We start from the raw sequence: 23,513 nt of genomic DNA, 5'->3' as shown, positions 1-23,513 counted from the left end.
TCGTTCAGCCTGAGTGCAACCAAACCCTTGATTTTGTATTCTTCAATCTAAATTGATATTGAAATATATGTATTTCTCAACAGTTCCAAAGGTTTCTGTGACTGATGAAATAAAAGGGAATAAAAACACAATCAGACACTAAAACCTTTAGTATTTACACTTAAAGTTTATCTCCTGGAAAACACGCAGCGAGGTGAAGAATCAATAGTTTCCAGCACGGCTCAATGTGATTGTTTTCAGGTCGGCCTGAAGCTTTTCATTGAATTAAACTTGTAACTCGCTCTGTAATTTAGAGAACAGATGGTATCTGAAACCAGAGGGAGAGGTTGACTCTGTCTCAGTGGGGTTTTATGACATCGAGTAATATTTGGACATTTGCTGTTTCTAATGAGCAGACCCAAATTATGTCTGACTAATGAGTCAGTGTTAGATTGTTGTTACTCTGCTCTTATTAAAAATACAAACCAACCACAGTTAAACGAGGCAGATGTTAGCTTGGATGCAGTCTGTCATGGCGTGCTTGTTTCTGCACCCTGGGGCACTCCAGGCGGGAGGAGTTGTAGTTTGAGTCGTGTCAGTGGGTGAAAATGGAGCCTCCTCCCGCCCTGTGTGTCTCAGGCTGGGAAAGATGGCGTGAAATGACATCACAGTGACCAGCCAATCACAACACACACTGTCTGCTTTCCCAATATGTCCGCCAGCAAAGTCCTCAAGTTTGAGATTTCTATCCTTTTTTTTTGTTCAGTGAAAATTAAAAACATAAATGTTGAATTTGAATCTCCAGATTTCACTTTGACCACAAACATTTTGGGAAACACAGAACGGATCACGTGACGTCAGAAGCAGGAAGTCAATCAGCCAATCAGCTTTAGCTTTACCTCCATCGGTCCTCCACTCTCGCTATTGGTTGGAAGAGCTTTCTACACACCAAACACAGAGGTAGACACATGAACATCACATGTGAGGAGAGATTACAGACGCTTCAGCAGAGACAAACCTGAGACAGTAATCACATCGTGTTTACGTGCTGACTCATGTTCAGTGCAGAGGTGCTGAAGGAAGCGGTGAGTGTATGTAGGCTACATGGAGCTGCTAATGGAGCTGCTAATGGAGGAACGGTGCGTCAGAATTTCCCCTTGAAGTTGGACACACCTCACCGACCCCGACCGCAAAATCCAAGATGGCTTCTCTCTTGTAGAATGAACTCAGCGCTTCTGTTTGTCTTATTAAATCAGTCTGTAAGCAGTCCTGTCCAGCTGCTCCCTGTGGGCTTCTTGTTGTTTTTTTATTCACAAAATACAGTAAAATGTCAATATTTAACTTTACTTTTTACTTCACAATAGCTCCTTTTTATAAGATGATATATTATCTGCAGTTTCTTTTAAATTCACATTAAAGGAACAGTTCACCCAAAAAAGTAAAATCCAGTCATCATCTCCTCCCTCCATGTTGATGAAAGTCAACTGAAGTTTCATGAGACTGTGATCGCAGCAGACGAGCTGTATGGAGACATCTGATGTTTAAATCATCTCCAGCTGCTTCAGCTGTTCAGCAGAACGCTGCAACTCTGTTTTACTGTGAAGCTCCAGAAATGTTCTGTGGACTACGAGACTTCACCTGACTTTCATCAGCATGGAGGGAGGAGACGATGAGTGGATTTTATTATTTGGGTGAACTGTTCCTTTAAGTGATAATCTTCAGAAGTGTCATTAATGCAATAAAAGGCGCGGCAGTGTTTGCTCAGAGAGAAAACACTTTTCTTTGTAACACACATTCCTCTGTCTCGTGATGTGTTTGTCGTCCATCTTGCTCCTGAGTCTCACCTGTGTTGCTGTGCCTCTTGGTGAACGGGTTCAGTGTAGCTTTAGCTTTGGAGGTCCAGTTGGCGGTGCTGGAGCCGAACGAGCTGGAGGACAGAGACTTGCCCAGGTTGTCCGAGCTCACCTTCTTGGTGTTGTTGGTGGCCGTCTTACTCCAGTCTGCAGCACAAACACAATGATCAACTGAGTGATCCTGATCAGAGGACTGACTCCCTTCCTTCCTTCCTTCCTTCCGTCCTTCCTTCCTTCCTTCCTTCCTTTCTTCCTTCCCTCCCTCCCTCTAAATCTTTTCCTCCACCCTCTCTTACCCTCGCTTCTTTTCCCATCTTCTTCTCATCTAACATGGAATGCTCTCATGGATAATCCCATGACAGACATCAGTAATACAGAACAGATGTGAAGTGGATTTAATGTCTGATGGGTTTGAGACGTTCAGGCTCAGATTCAAAACATCCCGACCGACACACTGCAGGTTCAGGACATATAAATATTAGGATTGAGAAATAAGTGTTCACAGTGAGAATCGGCAGAGCTGCTCCGCTGCTGTGATTTCATTTCATCACCGCGTCTGTTTGTTTCAGCTCATATTTACGACAACTCGTGTTTCATACCTGCTTTAAAATGAACTGACTGCATCAAGTTATTTCAGAAATGCATTAATTACACACAGATAATATTCGTTTGGTGCATTAATGAAAATAACTGTATTGATCTAAAGAGCTCCCGTCATGATGTCACTTCTTTTATCACTGCTGTTTCACGGCTATCTCAATACACACCGAAGGTTTGGTGCCCTAACACCAACCTTCAGCCAATGGTTGATGAGGACGGAGTGTCTATGTCGTTCAACAGTTGTACGTGAGTGGGAACACGTCGAACGCGCTGACAAACATTAGAAAGCGTCACCCAGATATGTCGATCACCAAAAATAGTTAAATAAACACATTCCAACAACTTCTCCTGCTGTTTTAAAGCAGCCTCGAGACGTGAACGCAGACAGGACCGGAGACATTACTGAGGCATTCTGGAAGCATTCGTTGTTTTTTTTGTCAGCGCTGCATAAAAATATGTCCTATGTGAAAGTTCCCACCGAGCAGAAACTCCAAAAGACGTCAATTCAACGTCCTTACAGGGTTCAAAATTAAAGTTTTTCATTTACACTATTTATTGCTAACTTGTTTTATTGGCTTTTTAAACACAATTTAACATTTTTAAATGTCTTAATGAGGTTAAACAAACTAACTCCAGTCAGCTGAAAATGAATAAAAACAAGCCTAGCCTCATGCATTTGGGATTTTTTGTCACTTTTGTCCTGTTGTACAGAACTCGTACCAGACCGTGACCTCCGTGTAGCATTACACCCCTAGTCAGCACTTCAGCAGTGACTATTACAACTTTTTACGCCGCTTTATCATAACAACAGTTTGTATATCTGCAGTCTTCTGATTTCCGTTTTGAATGAAGAATACAGAGAACCGCCACCTGGTGGTATGGAGAGTTATGTCCTCTCATGCAGGTGCAGAATGTAAGAGCCAGTCGGCCGTCAGCTGTGGGCTTTGCTGCGTTTTTACTGTAAGTGCAGCTTTGTGGCCAAAATAAAGGCGATGTGAGGTAAAACCAGCTGACTGATGGACACAAAGATAAAAAATAAAAAATGCAGACTGAGACTAAAATTTCATGGATGAAATCAAAATGAAATGTTACAGCTGTTGGTCTTGGCTGCACATCCTTCACTTGTTACTTGATGCTTCATGATGGACAGATCGATAACAAACACAAACACATCTGTCTGTAAACTCACTTACTGTTATCGCCTCTGATAAAAGCCCTGTCGGCACACGAGTGGATATCATATAGCGTGGGTCGTCCCTGCTGTTCACTGCAGCTCCAGTGATCATTATCATTTACCTCAGGTGATGTCATTTAGGTTACTGTTGATTCAATAAATACTCTGCATGCATGCAGAATGTATGATCTCTGCGTTTTCACTGTGACCTTGGTTTCAGTGAGGAATTCGTTGGCTGAAAGCCATTTCACAGACTTCACCTCGAGAAATCGCTTCACCTGGAATCTTTGGAACGAAAACAGTCGATGAAGCGGCAGCGGCAGAGAACAGCACATCCACACACTCGGTGCACCTGGAGGACTTCCTGGTCTCTGAGACGTCTTTTGTTTTATCTTTTTTTATTAGCTGTAAAGCCGCGCTGTCTCAGGCTTTATATTTTAATAAAATGCCTTCAGTTTTTTTCTGCTGCTGTGGGAACCTGGCAGGAGACTCGCAGACAGACCTGACAGGACTCCTGTACGACTTTTATGGTTCTCTCCCGACAGACAGACAGACAGACAGGCAGGCAGGCAGGCAGACAGACAGACAGACAGACAGATACCTGAGTTATCCGACAGCCTGAATCGTCCGCAGCAGAGGTATCTCCTCCACTGCTTCTGGACGTTTTCTTTCAAGGCGCAGTGGAAGATAAATATGAACAGACCTGAAGACAGAAACAAGAAGAGTCAGTGTTCACGTTAAAGAAACAGTTCACCTCAGAAGTACAACCCAGTCAATATCGCCTCACCCCGAAGCTGATGGAAAGTCAGGTGAAACATTTCTGGAGCTTCACGGCAAAACAACGTTGCAGCCACGGGCGTAGGAAGTATTTTAAAAATGTGGGTGGGTCAAGTTTAACGGAGGTTTGTGTGTTCTCCGCTTTACATTCTTGAACAGAGTAGATGTCATTGTATGTATTCTGGTGCCTTTTAACAGCTGGCTTCATACTTTACGGCTGGCCTACATTTTGCAGTCATCCAGAGGGAGTGCCCCAGATCACATATATGAAGACAATAAAAAGCTACACATGTAAACTGATGAAGTGACTCATGTATAATAGCCTCGTAGCACAGGCTCATGATGGACTGTACTGTTTTGGTTAAAAACACTGATCTGCTAACATTTCAGATAGAAAATGAAACATAGAACCAAAAAATCAAATGAAATATCTAAATGAATGTGAAACAACCGATCACTAACAATGACTTGGTCTTTACCTCTTCATTTCATCCCTTTCTTTCTCTCCCTGTTGTAGTCTCATTTGCCATCTTCCTTCCTCTTTCCTGTCACGTTTCCCTTCTTCCTACCTCACACACTCTTTGTTCAAGGCTTTTTTGTGTTGACGGTGTCTGACCCACCTTCACTCAGCTGCCTGGCATCAGTGTTTCAAGTGTATAATGGCTGCAACGCCAGTGGTTGCAAAAAACCCCTTTAAAATGAATTTGGTCAATTTTGCAAAAAATGTCTCCATACAGCTCATCTGCTGTGATCCAAGTCTCCAGAAGCCCAAGGAGCACAAACTGAGCTGAGGAGACATTAAAACCTACAACACTCAGCAGAGTCCCAGGTGACTGCGGGTGTTTATTCCTCCAGGTCCGGCTCTGCACCTGACTACAGGTGTAAATAATGTCTTTACAGGTCAGGTTGTGATCTCTGTGATCACAGCAGACGAGCTGTATGGAGACATCTGATGTTTTAAATCAAGTCTCCAGCTGCTTCAGTTGTTTAGCAGAATGCTGCTTAATGCTTAATATTTGTTTATAGTTGTGTTAATGTGTGTATTTGTACTGTATGTGTGTATAGTATAATGTGTATGCATGCATACTTAATATGTCTTAAAACTTAAATTTAATCTCTGAGGGAATTTCACTGCATGTTGCACTGTATGCTCTGTCAATTTGATCAATAAAGAACTTTTAAACTTTTTGGAACTTTTTTAAAGTTTTTGGAGACTCGACATTTGTGTCAATCATGTGTCAGGTGGTTGTTTTGTGGGCGGTTACCTTGCAGCGAGTTGAAGATGGAGAAGAGGTACATGAAGGGGAGGTTGACGGGCCCCCAGGCGAACAGAGCGAAGCCCCACGTCATCCCCAGCAGGAAGGTGAGGCTGATGACACTGCGCAGGTTTCGTAGAACCTGGAACAGAACAGAACAGAACAGAACAGAACAGTGAGTGTCTTTCAGTTTTCCTCCTGTCTTTTCTGTCATTTTCACATTCTTTACTCTTCTTCCTTCAGTGCAGCATATGTGATTTCTGCCTCTTGGGATTAAAACAACACAACGTTTGCCGAGTGTTGTCGACCAGCTCTGTAGGAGAGAGTCTGGATTAGACCCAGACCTTCTGGAGGAACAAACACCAGGAGTCACATCAGATTCTGCTCTGATCCGGTGCTGTTTAGCGACGGGAGGAGAGCTCAGAGATTACTTGTTAACTTTTGGGATTGAATCATCACTCCTGTTTATCAACCTGACTGCAGCAGTGACCAGCGGAGATGAAGAGAGTTTAAATGTTCACCTCCTCTCGCAGCGTGCGGTTGCTGCGTTTGCCGTTGCGACCGCAGATCTGCAGCATCACCACGACGAACATGGCGACGTTTAGCAGGAACACCAGGCAGAAGTAACCGACGCAGGTGATGTAGAAGACGACCGAATTCTGGATCCAGCAGCTGAGGAGAGGACACACACACACACACACACACACACACACACACACACACAGTGTCAGTGGTTGTCTGGTGTTAATGGGTTGAACTTTTTCTTGCAGTTGTTTTTTAAAAACAAACAGCCGGCGGCGGAGCTGATGCACAAGCTGTGAGCCGTTGTTTCCCCACCAGCAAACACACCGCCTGGCTGTCGCAGCTGTGGTGTCTTTGGGCTCGTTAGTTGAAGCAGACGGGCACCGGAGGATGACTGGCCCCAACGTTTTGGGTATCGGTATGTCGTTACATCCCTATTCATTATCAATGATTTCGATCACTTCAGTCTATCCTTCCACAAAATAACAAAATAAAACCAGTAACTATGATTGTAATGACTTACAACTCTGAGGATCCCTCTCCTGTGTCTCCTCTGCCGTACTTCTGCAGGCCGTAGGAGTTTTTATCCACAGCAACAACGATCCCCACCAACACAGCAGGGAGACCTGGAACAACACAGTCGAGGGGTTACGTCCCTGGAAACTTCACCTGACTTTGATGTCGTGATCAGATATTGACTACTTCAGCTTTACTCAGCATTGACATTCAAACTGACACTTCAACTTTATTCAGGACTAACACTGAGACATTCCTGCACCTGTGTTTCAGATACTTTTAAAGTTTCTTGCTCATGTCAAAGCACTAAACACGTGTTTTCTTCAGATAATGTATCTTAATTATTAAATCGTAGCTGAAGCTCCTCACCCCATCCAACGATGCAGAACTTGAGGATGTATCTTCGTATGTAGGTGTTGAAGACTTTGACCAGAGCGATGTACATGTGGATGGACTCCAGCCCCATCCAGGTGAAGGAGGTCAACAGGAAGTAGTGCAGGAAGACGGCCACGGACAGGCACAGCCAGTCGGTTTCCAGACTGGCGAGCCAGCCGTCCAATAGGAAGACCATGTTCAGGAACAGCAGAGACGTGCTGAGGTTCATCAGGATCTTGGAGGGGTAGTCACGCCGGAGTTTTCTGAGGGAAGGAAACAGGGAAAAGATGAGACGTGGCATGTGGTTGAAATTTAAGTTCCACTTTTTTTTTTTTGGCTGCAGTTTGTCTTCATTTTCAGTTCCACACACTGACAGCGACTGGTGCAGATTATTATAAATCATCTGAGATTTTAAACATAGTTTGGTTTCTCAGGATTTTTAAGGTGTGTCAAATCTCATGACTCACTCGAAGGCGATGTATGTGAGCAGCGTGGCAGCAGAGAAGATGGCGGAGATGCCGCAGCCGATGTAGGTGATGAAGGTCAGGATCTTGTTGTTCTTGGGGTCGATGTGGGGTGAAGCTCCAGAAATGTCCTGCAGACACAGACAGACAGAGAAATACCAGGTGTGATAAGATCTCAGGATTGAATGATATGTTTTCTTCAGGGTCCATCCCGATTATTAGCAATCAAGGAGACTGAAAGCATGTGTTTGTAACCGGTATACATTTGCAGTAAAGACAAAAAACTTTAGAATTATCAGTGATGGAATCTACAAAGTACATTTTACTCAAGTACAGTATAATTTTGAGGTACTTTACTTTGAGTATTTCCATTATCTGCTCCATTATGCTTCCACCCCACTACATTATTTAATAACTTTAGTTAGATTTAATCGGCAATCCTACAAAAAAAACAGATACCGATAATCAGAAAAATGCTGAACATCGGGCCCAAAAATCAATAACAGCAACTCACTCAAAATTCATGTAAAAGCTTTGCTAGCTGCACTCTAAATTTTCTAGTTATGAATTATTAAAGTTTGTCCCTCTGAGCTAAATGTCATCATGGTTTTAGTTTGTTTGTGTGTTCTCAGCCTCACCAACGTCTATTTTTTGAAATTAGTTCCAAACATCCAAGAAACTCTGCTGCAGGATTTTAAAGAAGGTTTTTTTTTAATCATTATTTTCCAGGTCTGCAAATTTCATGATAAGTCAGTGCTAATTATTTAGAAACATATTTGAAATGAATTTAAAATGAAACCTCAGTTACCACAATAATCACAGCAAAATGTACTGAAAATGACCCCGACATGATTTAATAATAATATTCTGCTATTTTCCAATAAGCAGTTAATAACCAGCTGATAACTTCTTTAATACATCACCAGGAAACTTCTGCAGGTCAAGTCAAATGAATCACATACAGGAAGTTAAATACGCTCCTGATGTTTCTTTTCCTCCAAAACCTTTTCTGATGGAAACGGCACCAAACCGACGACACGACCAGAGTTTTTAATAAACTGATTCAATATGTTTGTATCTGCGTCTACATGATGACAGTCTTACCATGAGGATGCCAAAGTGCGTCAGGTGGTTACAGAGACAGACGGTTTTGTTGCTGCTGGATTTTGCAGACACGTTGCAGCCTTCCTCGTTCCAGCCTCCAACACCACCTGGTGGCAGCACAGAGGTATTACTGCACATTACAGTCACATCTATCTATCTATCTATCTATCTATCTATCTATCTATCTATCTATCTATCTGTCCTGCCCTCCCTCCCTCCCTCCCTCCCTCCCTCCCTCCGTCCATCCATCCATCCATCCATCCATCCATCCATCCATCCATCCATCCATCCATCCATCCATCTATCTATCTATCTATCTATCCATCCATCCATCCATCTATCTATCTGAGCACACAGTATGAATATGGAGGTGTATCTATATGCACACGTGGCCTGAACCTCTGACAAATAATCCAAAAAGGTGAATTAAGGATAAGCTCAAACGTCCAGCCGTCAGCGTCCCGGTGGACGAGAGCGAGTTGATAAAAAGAGCTCTTGGATGAAACTTTAACAGATGGGATGTTGTTCAGATGGTTTCCGGGCTCCCTGCGGATCAGAGGAGCTGTAGTGGACCTGAAGCGTTTCAGGCGACGTGACGACAGCTGAACAGACTTACCGTTCATGCTGAAGTCCCAGAACATGCAGCGTGGATTCAGGGAGGGCTGTCGGGACAGAAGAGGAAGGGAAGAAATATTAAGTCCACCAGAGCTCATCAATCAGCAGGTAACCTAATAATTAATAACTGCTTTCATTTTCAAGATGATTTATTTGTCTTCGCTTTGCGCAAATAAAAGTAGACTGTGAAAGTTCAATTAGATTTGACCTGATTTTCTCTTTTTCTTTCTCCAGAAACATCTGAGCAGTCCACAAAAAAAAAGTCAAATGGTCACATTCTGAGTGAATAAAGGAAATTAAAACAAAAACAGCAGCTGCAAAAAATTAAGTGAAAATAAAAATAAAAAATTGGAGAAATAAGAAATAAGAAGATAAAAAAAGAAAAGATAAATAAAAAGAAATGAAAAAATAAAAATAAAAATATTTATATGTAGAGAAAAAAATAACGATGAAAAAGATTAAACAAAAAAAACTAAGAAAGATTTAAGAAAAAACGGAGACAACATAAAAGACAAAATACAGAAAAAACAAAAACAGCAAATACAAAATAATAAAGAAATAAAACAAGTGATTAATAAAAAATGAATAAAAGTAAAAAATAAAGATAAATAAACTGACAAAGAAGAAAATAAAACATAAAACAAGATAAAAAGAAAAGAAATAAAATCACAAAAGAAAAAACTTTTAAGAAAAATAATATAGAGATTAAAAAAAACTGACAAAAAAGATCAAACAAAAAAAATAAAGAAATAAAGAAATCATTTAAATGAAAACAAAAACAGCAGCTCCAAAAAATTAAAATAAGTGAAAGTAAAAATGAAAAAATTTAAAGTGCAAAACTCACTGAATCAGACCCGTACACACACATGTTGACCTGTACCTGTTCAGACAGGTGAGCGATCTCGATCTCCACCGGCTCCTCCAGGTTACGGATGGAGAAGTTCCCCACGCTGCTGGCCACCACGTAGCTGTTCAGAGAGCGGCCGCCCTGCTCCTTCTGCACAGACACCATCAATGTTAACAAGCACCGTCCCTCCTGGTACTCAGGTCATTCACCCAGATCAAGACGAGTCGTTCTCACCTGGAACAGGTTGGTGCTGTTGAAGAATATGAAGTTGATCCTGGACACCGTCGATCTGTCGGCTTCACTCAGAGGGACGTTGGACAGCAGAGAGGCGGGGAGGGTGACCTGAGCGTGAGGGTTGATCCGCTCCGATTGAAAATCAATCTGAGGAGAAAAGAAGAACACAGAGAGCGATCAATACTGAAATCACACAGATCCAGACGTGTGTTAACACGAGAGTTCAGCTCTCAGTCCGTCAGACTACACCTGGCTGAGTTCACTCTGAGAGTCTGAGTGATCAGCTGTGATGTCACTTCCTGCTCTATATGAAACAAACCCGTCCATCACTGGGACAAACAGACTCCATGTTTCTACTCAAAGACAGAAAGAAGTTCATGAAGAACATTTGCTGAATTTACAAGAAGGAACAAATAAGTCAGAATCAGTCAGAGACAGAGTTTCACACAGTTTATAAAGTGTCTCCAACTCAACAACTCACTAAACTGACACATTTGTTAAGGGAGTCTGGGGACAAAGAAGGAGCCTATACTGGTTACTGTTTAGTGTATCTGTAAAATGTGACATGTTTAGATCAATAAAATGTTTCTTCTGTCATAAATTGAGTGTAAATGGTGAAATCAGTGTAAACAGTGTGTTCAAACAGCTGCTAAATGTTGGCAGGTCAGACTTTAGCACTTTAGACACAGAAGCAGACAGGCTGGTGCAGCCATGCTGCCACAAACTGACACTTTCTACAAGGAAACACACAACTTACTGTTTTCATTTAATGCTGAATTTACAAGAAGGAGACAATGATTCAGAGTCTGTCAGAGACAGAGTTTCACTACGTTATAAAGTTTGTTTTAACTCAACAACTCTGAAAATCACTACATTTGTTAAGGGAGTCTGGTGATGCTGTGGTTACTGGTTCAATGGTTGGACCAGTTGAAACACACTGTGTTCACAAACATCTGCTGCAGGTTAACAGAGACCAAACACGTCATTTTGAACTCGGCCTTATCCAAACTTCTGATTTCTGTTCTGGACATTGTAGAAAACTAAAAATAATTGTCTCAATGTAGTTGATCAACTGGGGAAGTTTCATGGTGGTATTAGCGTCTTGCCTTAAATGAAACATCCATGAAATAAACACGAGTGATACTCAGGAAGCTCTGATGACCTGACGCTGTTACCTGTGGCTCAGTGGAGTTTTGAGCGATGAAGGCGCTGAAGGACGTCCCGTTGAACGTGGTGGTGTTGAAGGCAGAGATCCCTAAAGCCAGGTGTTTGGAGGTGATGCTGACGGACCGACCCTCGAACTCGATCTTCTGAACCAACTCATCGACTGTCTTCAGAGCTCTGAGGGCAGAGAAAGAAAGAAATGTATTAAATTAAAAAGTTATTTAGTAACCTGCTGTGAGGAATGAGCTGAATCACAAGATTTATTTATTGAATGAAAAAAGAAACTCAGAAGTACATTTGAACATGTCATATGTTACATCTATAAAAAGCGTGAAACCACTGGATATTTTTAAGTGGGGACATTTTCCAGCTGTGTTTGTGGCGACAGAACCGGGTATTTGAAGCCAAACTATGATCTTTTCCTAACCCTAACCAGACCAAAAGCCCAGCGTTGTTGTAACATAAACTTGCATGTAAAGAAATGTAAAGTTTTGACCATATTCAGAGTGGAGGTGGAACACAAGTAGAGTGAGCTACAACACAGTGTGGGAGGTAAAGTACAGTCGAGTCGACTGGAGCAGAAACAGGAAAGTGGAGCGTACATCTCTGAGGTGGCAGGCAGCGCCGTCTTTGAGCTGTTCATGACGTTGGAGATGATGGTGACGACGGTGGAGGCTAACGTGGTGTTGATCTTCGCCACGTTCACCAGCTGCTTCACCTTCGTCACCACTTTAGACACCTGCAGACAGAGGAGGAGGAGGAGAAGAGTTGATTTACTGTCCTACAGGAGCTCTAGTTAATCACACAGAGGAGTGTGGACGCCCACCTCCTCATTGGACAGCTCGCTGTTTGTGATGTCGGCGAGCTGCACGGCCACCTCAGCTGCATTCTCTGCACAGAAACACAAAACCAAAGATTTAACACAAAGAAAAGACAAATGAGATATTTATTTTACTCACTTAATGGAATGTGTGTCATTTCTTTCTAAATGTAGTGAACTGTCATATATTTATTCATATGTTTTTAAATAATTCAGCATGAAATCTGAATGTGTTTGAGTCAAAATGAACCCTTCTGACACCAGTACATTGGAAAATAAATCACAGTGAAGAAATCAAATATCTCTGGTTCATGGATTCATGGATCGCTTCAATCATCAGTCTAAAATATGGACAGCTGTGTTTAAACGATCCGACTCTTTGATGAAACGAAGCGAGGACAAGCTTGTGTACATTTGAATTTCAGGGGAGACGTTAACTACGACTCCCATGATGCATTTAGGTAAGACATATCCAATCATGACTTTTCGTTCAGTCTGCGTCTGCCTCAGTGTGAGTGTCTGATTGGCTGCTGGCTGAGCGTACCTGCAGACACCTCGATGGTGTCGATGTCCGTGCAGTTGCTGAGGTCTGCAGCCGACCAGTAGGACGAGAGGTTCAGTGTGTTGATCTCACTGGGAGACAAGAGAGAAAGACAGAGCAGGAAGACTTGATGCTTTATTGTTGCTAACTGGAAGAAATAAGACAGAGAAGTTATAATTCATGTAAAATGTGAGGTCTGTCGTCTGGTTCAGTAGTTGAGTTTAAGCCGAGGCTAACTTGACACTGCATGAATTCATCAGTTAATAAATATGTTAAGAAACAAAAGTGAGAGCAGCGGAGTGTTGAATCTGAAGTCCATGATGAGTGCTGTGGAAACGTTAATCATACTGACTTTATCACAGCAACAGGTTATATAATAATAGTCTCTGATATGACATCATACAGTAATAATGAAAGACCATTTTAGGCTTTCTAAAGGACCTGCAGACATCCTGCCTGCTGCATTAATAACATATAGATCAGTATCAGTGGTGTAATGTCTCATAGGAAGAAGATGAATGAGCTCCATTAACCGCCGTCAGACTGGAGTCTGTATTCATCGTCCACTCTGTGAACAACAACCAGGACGTCTTGTGTTCTGTCAGAAGCGAAATCGGCCGTCTGTTCGTACGAGCGAGAACAAACTGAGCTGTTGTTTGACCAGCAATGATTAATGCAGAGTTACCCCTCTGAACACGTGTGTGTGTTCTTGTTTTCCTACATTTGTGGGGTCCCAAACCTGAGAGGCGCTCATCATCTGAGGCCCGACAACTTTGTGGGGACCAAACTGTTTGACCACGAAATGAAATCACTACATTTTAAGGTGAATACTTGGGTTCAGGTTAGGCAGATAGTGATGAAATATGTTAGGGTCAGCGTAAGGCGGTTGAGGTTGTGTTTCGACATGTTTTAAGCATGAAGACATTTTTTAAATATTTTTAAGAAAACCTTGAGACATTTTCCAGCCATGTTGTCACAATTAAAACCAGGTAATTCAAGTCAAAACAGCTCAGACTGCTGCCAAGCCAGAGACCGCTGACCTAGACAGTATTTCAACATCTGTCAGCATGAAACTGGATATTTTTGACAACGGCACAATTTAACCCTTGTGCCCTCCTCAAATTTATTACCCTCTGGACACCTTCGTGGCCAAAAATGCCCCATTGACTGCCATTCAAACCACATGTTTTAATCTCACTGCCATTACAGTATAAAACCATGCATCATCTAATGTCATAAAGGCTGCAGGTCTTTCTCCTTCTCTGCTCACTGATGAAATGACCCCTCAGCCGAGCTGCATGTTTATCTTTGGCTGTGAAAGCAGCAGGTGCGTAAACACACTGACAGTTGTTTTTGTTTTTGAGGACAACAAAGGCAAGAGGCCATGTTTTTACTCAAGCTCCTCTTCAAAGAGACATCAAACACATCCATCAAAAGATGTTTTCACCCCTGAAATGATCAGTGTGTGTTTACAGATTCTCACACACACACACACACACACACACACACACACACACACACACACACACACACACACACACACACACACTCTCTCTCTCTCACACACACACACACACACACCAGGTCACATGCTGCAGGACACACACACACACACACACACACACACACACAAAATCACTCTCGGGGCCCCCTGGTAGTCACACGGCTCCATAATATAACTGGCAAAAATAGAAAAACTTCATGCCTCGGCCTACAATGGGAAAATGGTTGAATCTGGTGGAAAACAGTAAAAATGTCAAATATCACTACTTTTCTTCAAAATGAAATGCTGACATTAGATGATGCATGGTTTTATACTGTAATGGCAGTGAGATTAAAACATGTGGTTTGAATGGAAGTCAATGGGGCATTTTTGGCCACGAAGGTGTCCAGAGGGAGTATTTGACACTACATAAAAAATACTAATGCAATGAAATCAATTTTGCTGCTAATCTTTGACATATCCAAGACTCTAATCACCACCAAAGCCCCATCTCCCTACTATTTATTTTATGGAAAATAATTCATTTTTTGTGTTTTTGTAACAAAAAATGAAATAATTCAAATAGTTAAACTGGCATTTAAGGGGTTAAAATCCTGACAATGATTGAATGTTTGGTAGTTTTGAATAAGGGGGAAGTTGTTTAAGTGATTTATGAAAAAAAAGTAGAAAAAATATTGATGTATTTTATAGTAGTTTTTCTGTGCGTGTACATTTTTGCCACGAAGGCATCAAAAGGGTGCAAAATGCATAAATAGAGTATAAAAGACATGTGAGAGTAAAAGCAAAAATTTTACTAAAAAGAAAAGTTCTTGCAAAAATTCATGCCATAAGCTGTAACAGCCAAAATGATCACCAAATAAAAAAAAATGAGAAAAATGTACAAAAATGCCCGAGGAGGGCACAAGGGTTAAGTTGTGTAAGAGGCGACAAAACAGCATATTTTTAACAAGACGTCGGGATAATTTGGGGCCCAAAAGTGAGACGGCAGCTGAAGCCAGAGACCACTGTTTTGTTTCAACATCTGTAAGCATGAAACCGCTGGATAGAGACGTCGGAGACATTTTCAGACAGTTTGTGGCAAAGGGACTTGGTATTTGAAGCCAAAACAGGTGATATGATTGTGAATTCCCATGAAGTAAAAAATTAAAAGACCTAATTTAAAGTCTTAAAGAAGACTGGTATCATGAATAAGTCTTCTGCCTTTCCGAGGTCGGGTCGTGAAAGAAAGAGGCTGCAGACGCGAGCGGCTGAAAGAAGTTGAGTATTATTAAAGGAGGCATTAAAATAACGAGGCTCCTTTGACTGTGTGTGTGTGTGTGTGTGTGTGTGTGTGTGTGTGTGTGTGTGTGTGTGTGTGTGTGTGTTACCAGGTCCTGGAGGTGCTCTGCTCCTTGTTGGGGAAGCAGGGCAGGTACTGGGTGACTTTGGGTCGGCTCTCAGGCCAGTGGTAGTGCAGCGGGTTCTCCTCTGGACAGTTTTCTGTACGGAGTGAAAGCAGGAAGTTATTTCACATCTAAAAGATAACGAAATAAAAAAAGATGAATATAATGTGAGCTGAACAAGAGCGTGAAACAAATCATGAGGCTCTGATAAAGATACACAACGGTGTGGACACAAAAGAGGGAGGAAAACAAAGATGACAAACAGAACAAGACTGGAAAAAAGAAATCTACAGATAAAAGTCCACACGGAGGACACGAGAACAAATCAACACAACTCATGAATAATAAACAGAGAATAAAACAAATATGAAAAAGTTCTGAAAGTGAGAAGCAGAGAAAGAGTCTGTGTTGAGTAAAAGCGTTGAAGATGACTGTGGCTCAGGAGGTAGCAGGAAGAAAGGTTGGTGGTTCGATCCCGGCTGTGGCTGCATGATGAAGTGTCCTTGGGCAACATTAGGAACCTCTCATTGCTCCTGATGCTTTTATCTGTCAAAAGACTCTCACTTCACAGCAGACGGCATCATCGCTCGACACCGGAGACCTGGAGATGGCCGCCGTTTGATTGACCAGTCAGATAGGAGCGTCTATGCCCGCCCTCGAGCCTGCAACAGCCAATGAGTGATCGTGTAGACGGGTGACCCGCCCTCTCTTCTTTCTCCTCTCTCCTGAGCCACTTACACGCCAGCCTCCGGGTGATTGATGCATCATGTAGCCAATGAGATTTCAAATCCACTAATATATAGTTTATATCAGTTTTTAAACCCCAAAACTATGAAATTATGACCATTTATGTCATTTTATGTGTTTTGCTCTCTGAATAGGCTGTTTTTTTCCACCTTAGCTTTTGTTTTTGACTGTTTTATCTGCACAAACTTAGTGTAACTAAGGAAATAACAAACTATAATGAGTTTTTGCCCCTGTTACTCTCAGGCCAGATGACTGAATGTTTCCTCTGATAAATGTGTTACATGATCATTTTCATGCCTGTACTCCACGTGGGTCAACAGCTTTGAATTTACTCTCTCGAGGAAGAAGAACAGGGTCGTCAGTAGACCAGGAAACCACTATACAGATCCAATCCATCAGTCTGTTTACCATTCACAGTTCAAGGCGCAGTGATGATGAAGTGATGATGAAGTATGTCTCGATTTTATCCATACTCGAGTCTGCAGTCACACAGGCTGCTCTGTGAGGCTTCAGCTCAGCCAAACATTAATCTTTGCTTTGGTTATTTTTCATGTTTAACTCATATCAGGAGTTTTAACTCACAGCAGGGATCCCATGAGGATGAATGGAGGCTGTGAGAAGACGATGATAACAGGAGGAAAAATGAGAGATTCAGTTCCTCACCGATCAGTCTGACATCAGTGGAGGCCGGTTGGATCTGCAGGCCGGAGCTCATCAGTCCTTCACTGCTGGACAGCCGGGCGGACACATCAGCTTCACCCAGACTCTGATTACTGATGTAGTCATAGTACAGCAGAGCCTGGCAGCTGTAACTGGACACAAGACACAAAACAGACCTGAAGTACACTGCTGAAAGTGTAGACTCAAATATATGGCAGGCTCATAACAGCTGACAACCTGAATCATCCTTAAAAACCTGTTTTTCAGCACAATTCACTACAATAAACTCACAAAATGACACAAAGCCCACAGGGTTAAATGTTTTACCTGGTTGGGTTTCCTCTGCCCTGAGCTGTAGGCTGGACTCTGGAGAGAAACCACGTTACAGAGGTGAGAGGACTTATTTGAAATACTGCCTGTACACTGTATGTTTACCAGAGCTCAAAGACCAGAGGACATCATGAGGACAACACATAGCTTAACTGGGATTTATAGCTTCCAAAACAAACACTATCAGAAGAGTATTTTATCTGTTGAGGGTTGAGTTTCATTCACTGATTTCTTAGAGACTTTCACATGATTAAACATGCTGTGAAATGCTGTTTTAACCTGGAGATGATCATGACGAGGAAACAAACCAAAGGTTTATATGAGTGACCACACAGAACCGACTCACCTCCTGCAGGTTAAAACTAGTTATATGTTATATGAAGCAGATCTGACGCTGTGATATTCTGTCAACAAACCGTTTTACAGTCACGAGTCTTTCTTTGCTGATTACCTGATGGAGTCCACGTAGACTGTGTGGGTCCAGTTCTGAAAGGTTTGATTTAGCTGTAAGAGGAAAAACAAATCAACACATTCAGCAGATTTAGAGGCTTTCAGTCCACTGTCTTGTGTCCCTGTCAGCTTTTCAGGTTTCAGTCTGACGCTGAAAACAACCCTGACCCCTGCTGCTCCACCAGGCACTGAAATCTGAACACTGACGTCTTCCGCCTTCGCTGCCGTCTCGGGCCACCAAAGGTTGAACTTGCATAATAGTGAAAGCGACCGCTCTTACCCAGAGATCCACGGCTCGCTCGACATCAGCCTGGGCCGGCGTCGCGCCCGCGTCATCCACCACAAAAGAAATCCGGTAGAACAACCTCTCTGCGAGACGAAGACGACAGGGAAGAAAAAGAGATAGGAAGAAAATAATACTTCAGTCTCACTTTGGCACAGACTTTCTCACACATATAATGGAGCTTCTTTATGTGCCGGAGCCACATAGCAGGAGATGAATCGAGCTAATCCAGTTATGTAAAAATCCAATTTGACAGTGTGGAGCGATGAGGAGGAGGAACGTGCTGCCGGAGTCATTATGATTTCTTCTCCTGGTGAATGGAGATGATTTGGATTCAGAACATGTTTCTGTGGGTCGGCCGCAGCACTTTATCAGAATCTGACTGTTTGAAAAGGATTTCACACTTTGAACACGTCTCTGTGTGTCTGCAGTCTGAAACCTCACACAGGATGAAGAACTGCAGCCAGAGACACACACGATAGACTAAAACATCCATTAACTGTTCGATTATTAAATATTCTGATATATTTATGAATCTTTCCTGTAAACACTTGACATTTTGCATGTTCAGTTATAATACTGACTCTGAGTTCATTAATTCAAGTCAGTTTTGTTAATATAAAGTCCAATGACAAAAGAAGTCTTTCACCCTTGATACCGATCAGTCAAAAAGAAAAAGTTTGGAAAAAATCCTTTGCCATGTTAAAGTTTAAAATCGCTCAACTTAAACTTTCACTTTGAAATAGTTTTTATTTCAGCTTTATTTAGCAAATAAGATGTGCTGCTTTTCTCAAAGTGGTCAGTCTCTTCATTTGTTTTCTTCCTGCGTACTTTATATATAAAATACTCATCATTATATTTATTATATAATATTTACAAAGTACTGAATTATCATAAACATATATTACATTATCTACACATTAGACATTCTTATCTGTTTATCGTTTGTATTTATATGTTTAACCCTTATGTAAATATGTATTATTACTGTGATCGGATGTCTCTGTGCATTTATACTGACAACACAGCATGTGTGTAGTTTGTGATGGCTGCTCTTGTCCTCGGTAACATCTGCATGTGAAAGGTGACTCGAGTGTCTACAGTCTCCTCATTATTATTACGGTCACTTTATTTCTTATTCTGTTTTTGTCTTGTATCTTTGTTATCTCCAGTCAGGTACTCTCCTCTCTCTGCTCCTGACTCTTGAGCTGCTGTAACGAGTGTATTTCCTCGGTGACGGATCAATTAGGTCTAATCTTTTCTCATCTCTCCTGTTAAGATGTAAATGATGTTGTTATCAATCCGTCGTGTCATTCCTCAAACAGCAGACACACAGTGTTGAGTCATCGTGACTTTCCTCTGTGATGAAGCAGTTTCAGGGCTCTCAGTTCTCCTGCTATGCTTCACATCGGCCACTAGGTGTCGCTCTGGTATCTCTAATTGTTAGTAGGTGCTACTGAGCGGTCAGAAGACTTCAACTCCATCAGTTCTGGTGGGAGACCCTGCAAAGCTGCAGACTTTTACGTGTCTGGTTTTCTGAGGTTTGGGGAGCAGCTGCAAACTTTTCGTCTGGATTTCAGAGCAGCGTGTAAAAAGATGAGACGTCTGTTATCGACTGTCTGAGAGTACGAGCAGCACAGCAGGACGCCTCGACCAGGAAGCTGGATGGACGGATCAAGAAGAAGTGGAAAGAACTAGAGATTTGTAGATAAAATGAGAACGAGCAGAGAAATATGAGGGAGAGTGAAGTCTCTGTCTTGGATATCGTAATGATGGACAGATGAACAGAGAGGTGGAGGAAGAATGAAGCACAGTCCATTAATTTAAACTACAAGTACCTGACTAAATACTACAGTCTGATTGGACTCCAGTTTAATGAATCATGACGAGCCAATCACCAGCCTCCAGTACCTGAGGGACCCCACCCATCCACCTGATTGAAAGTTATTCATATCTACCACCACAGTTCAGACAGAATAATACCATCAAGTCTAATAAGTGATTCAAACACAGCTGTAAAACCCAGCCACCTTCAGAGTCATATAATCATGTATTCAGTCTTAAAATCTAGTTTTCTCTGTAGCATCTCAACCAGCCACAACATTTCTTGTTTTAAATAGAGCAATAACACACTATATGGCCAAAAGTCTGTGGACACCTCAGTATTACAGCCATGTGACAGTTGAACATGTCATTCTGAAAACAAAGAGATGAATCTGCTGCCATCACAACCTTTGCACCAGATGTCAGAAGCAGTCTGCAGGGATCGTTCTATATTTTACCACCTCTGCACCATTATCAGTGTGTAAGTTCAGGTTTTTTTTCAAAACTAAAATTTCAAATGCGCTGGAAAAACAGGGATTAGTAGAAATCAGCAGATCAACAAATGTGCTGTTGTGATGTGTATTTTTTAGCAATTAAGCTAACACAGTTCATAACGTATCCTCATTATTTCTGATGCGAGTTCCCATGAAGTCAAAATCGCTGTTTAAGTGTTTTTCCACAAGTCAGTCCTTTACGTCAGTCTCAGGCATTTTGTAGGTATCTTTAATTGTATTTTCGAGTGTGTAACTTAAAATGAAGAACGAGTGTTTTGCTCGTGACTGTGCGAAAACACAACTTTATGATTTTATTCAGTGATTTGGTTGAAACTGGGTCATGTTTTATGGAGAAAATATTTTCTGGTCTTCTCTCTGCTGCCCTCTCTGGACATATAGCTTTACTTGTTTGCTAACAAACAAACTGATAACCAGCAGCTCTGTTGCTAAAGTAAGCGCTAACTGCTGTTAAATGTAGTCATCTGCTGTTAGCTCAGTGAGCAGTCCTACTGGCCAACTCAGCCCCGGGTTGCCAGGTTTCAAACTGAGCAAGAAAAACCACCTCGGCACTGTATTCTTTTCGTCAAGCTGTGTTGTTCTGTCCCGGCCCGACCATGTTCACTGGAAGCTCGATTGATTTATTTTTGATCTGCTATGGTCCATTGTCTTTCTCAGCCAAGTGGACGAGTTTGGAAAAGGCGTAGTTTACAGAGCCCTTCTGTGAAAAGGAAGAAGAATGCGTGAAATAACAGTATTTTGTTTTTAAACTGTTTTCAAACTTTGGCACCTACATTACCCACAATGCAACTTAGCCACTGCGTGACATCATGGAGGCTATTTATCAGATTACATGCAGCTTCCTCTGGAGACATAAACGGCTTTATACTACTTTATTCACATATGCAGTGATACTCCCCAAGACCTGCTAAATCTGTGCAGATTTCCCTTCATTGGAGCTAAGGGGTGTCCATATACTTTTGGCCATATAGCTTATATCGGAATCTGCAATCAGATGATTCACATTTTAACACTTAACATCATAATAGTTTTAAATAAATACATTTAAGACTTCATACACGTAACTATGATGAATTTTCTTTCCAGTGCATGCCACAGATGATTTGTTTTGATTCTCTACATCTACAGTTTTTTTTGTTACTGCATGACATACTGTTCCCCGATGACACTCCACACAGACATGTAAAATGAAAGCGTTGTTTACATTGGCATGGCAATGCGGGCTTGGCTGCTAAATCCACAGTTGGGGGTCCAGATGTGGGGCGCACCGAGGTCTTTTTGAGGCTGCTTGCCGACGTGCTGACAGCTCTGAATGGAGCTGGTGGAGAGGAGGTCTTTGTGGTTACGAAGTGGTGGGTATTGACGACGACAGGTGAGGCTGGGGAGAGCTGGGCCTCTTTCACCTCGCCGTCACTTTGTTCTGGATTGTTGAGGACTCCTGAGTTCTGACTTCCACTGTGATTCGACATGCTTGGACTTGAATTCAAACTAGGCTTTGCTGATGTGCCTGCAGTCTCACTGAGATCTGGTGCTGGTTTGCTGCCTGTCTCGTTCCCCTGAGGAGCTTCCATATGTCCATTTTCTATGAAAGTTGTAGCATCTTCAGCCTTTGTTGTGTTTTTCATTTCAATCTGCACTGATGGAGAGTCTTTGAGAGCTGTAGCAGTGGTTGCATTTGACATGGAAATGTTTTTAAAACCCGCTGTGTTTGCAGAAATGAAGCCTTGACCTGGGGCAGCAATAGAGGAGCTGGTGGGGGATCCAGAGACTGGCGTGGAAGAAGGGATATTAAGGCCAGAAGAGTGCAGGGGGGCCTGAATAACTGGAGCACCAGTGGGTGTGGTGATGCTGCAGAGCTCGGCTGATAACTGGGTTCAGAAGTGGGGCAGGAGGAAGTAGTTTGCATCTCAACAGGAAATGGTGTGTTCAGGGCCGATTCTAGATTCAGATTAGCCTGAAGGCCTGTTGGTGCATTTAACATTTCATCCAGAGTTATATGACCATCTTCAGCAGAGGCCTGTTCATCCGCAATATGTATTTTCGGAACAACATCCGCAGGATCAAATACAGCAGAAAGATGCGCAAGTTTCCCAGCTGTGGTGAGATTATTTGAGGCCCCAGGTGACAATACAGGACCAGTGACAAACCTGGAAGCTGTTTGTGAGGCGTTCACAAGCTGTGGCGAAAGCTCGTCCTTGTCAGAAACAACAGCGGTTGAGTGACGTGTGAAACTTTGGTCAAGAGGAAGTGATTGGCTGACTGTGATGAACTGCTGGACTGACTGGCGAACGGGATACGTGGTGGATCTCTGTAAGGACTGTAAATGGTTCTCCAGGGGGGATTGGGTTGTTGTGGGCCGGTGGAATTCAGAAATCAGCCAACTGGGCGACAAGGAGACAAATTGTGCCTCTTCAATGCTGGCAGACACTGCTGGCAACGGGGAAGGGAGGAGACAGTTATGTAGGGAGAAATTGCAGGAAAGGGAGGTGTTAGGGTTTCTGCAAGAGAAAGAGAAGGTGAAATGGAGGGTGAAAGCAGAGAAGGGGTGAAGGCAAAAGACATGAATTGCCCCCTGACATCAACATCTGGCCTCTGACTCATGTTTAATGTCTCGCCTGCATCTAAAAACTTGCTTGCATTTACCTGAGTGCCCAAGTGTGTGTGCTCTGAGCTGTGTGTGTCGATCAGATGGCCTGTGTGTTCAGTGTTCGTTTGTGCCAAGCCTGACTGGTACATATAATCCAGCCCTGAAGCGTGCTGGGGGGTGTCTGTGCCAAACTGCGTACTCTGGCTGCTGTGGAGTGCCCGAGTCTGGGTAGTTGCCATGACGGATGGATTTGACGAAGGTGAAGTGAGGTGATTAAATACATCGTCATGGTCGATGAGTGCCTGTGAGCCCCTGGAGTTTGTGTTCAGCTGGTTGTCGGTGTCTAAATGTGAGATTGTGTGCGGCAGCCTCCATGGATCTCTGTTAAAGGTC

General features: G+C 42.5%; 1 protein-coding gene across 1 annotated transcript in view; it reads right to left on the bottom strand.

Moving 5' to 3' along the window:
* The window catches only part of adgrg6 (adhesion G protein-coupled receptor G6), a 75,018-nt gene that overhangs the window by 12,438 nt on the left and 39,067 nt on the right, over nt 1-23,513 (bottom strand). The window contains exons 8-27 of the mRNA XM_073492482.1: nt 18,195-18,283; nt 17,916-17,968; nt 17,462-17,500; nt 17,138-17,286; nt 15,713-15,824; nt 12,845-12,933; nt 12,307-12,371; nt 12,083-12,219; nt 11,492-11,657; nt 10,317-10,463; nt 10,116-10,232; nt 9,237-9,282; nt 8,621-8,727; nt 7,520-7,647; nt 7,047-7,315; nt 6,685-6,787; nt 6,161-6,311; nt 5,649-5,781; nt 4,208-4,309; nt 1,824-1,979 (exon numbers count right to left, since the gene is read on the bottom strand). Coding sequence (XP_073348583.1) covers nt 1,824-1,979; nt 4,208-4,309; nt 5,649-5,781; nt 6,161-6,311; nt 6,685-6,787; nt 7,047-7,315; nt 7,520-7,647; nt 8,621-8,727; nt 9,237-9,282; nt 10,116-10,232; nt 10,317-10,463; nt 11,492-11,657; nt 12,083-12,219; nt 12,307-12,371; nt 12,845-12,933; nt 15,713-15,824; nt 17,138-17,286; nt 17,462-17,500; nt 17,916-17,968; nt 18,195-18,283 — 2,358 coding nt within the window. The remainder of the gene's footprint in view (nt 1-1,823; nt 1,980-4,207; nt 4,310-5,648; nt 5,782-6,160; nt 6,312-6,684; nt 6,788-7,046; nt 7,316-7,519; nt 7,648-8,620; nt 8,728-9,236; nt 9,283-10,115; nt 10,233-10,316; nt 10,464-11,491; nt 11,658-12,082; nt 12,220-12,306; nt 12,372-12,844; nt 12,934-15,712; nt 15,825-17,137; nt 17,287-17,461; nt 17,501-17,915; nt 17,969-18,194; nt 18,284-23,513) is intronic.

The sequence above is a fragment of the Pagrus major genome, chromosome 22 (assembly GCF_040436345.1).
Source record: "Pagrus major chromosome 22, Pma_NU_1.0".
NCBI lineage: Eukaryota > Metazoa > Chordata > Actinopteri > Spariformes > Sparidae > Pagrus > Pagrus major.
Note: the sequence above shows the minus strand (reverse complement) of the source record. Positions and strands in the feature narration are given on the sequence as shown.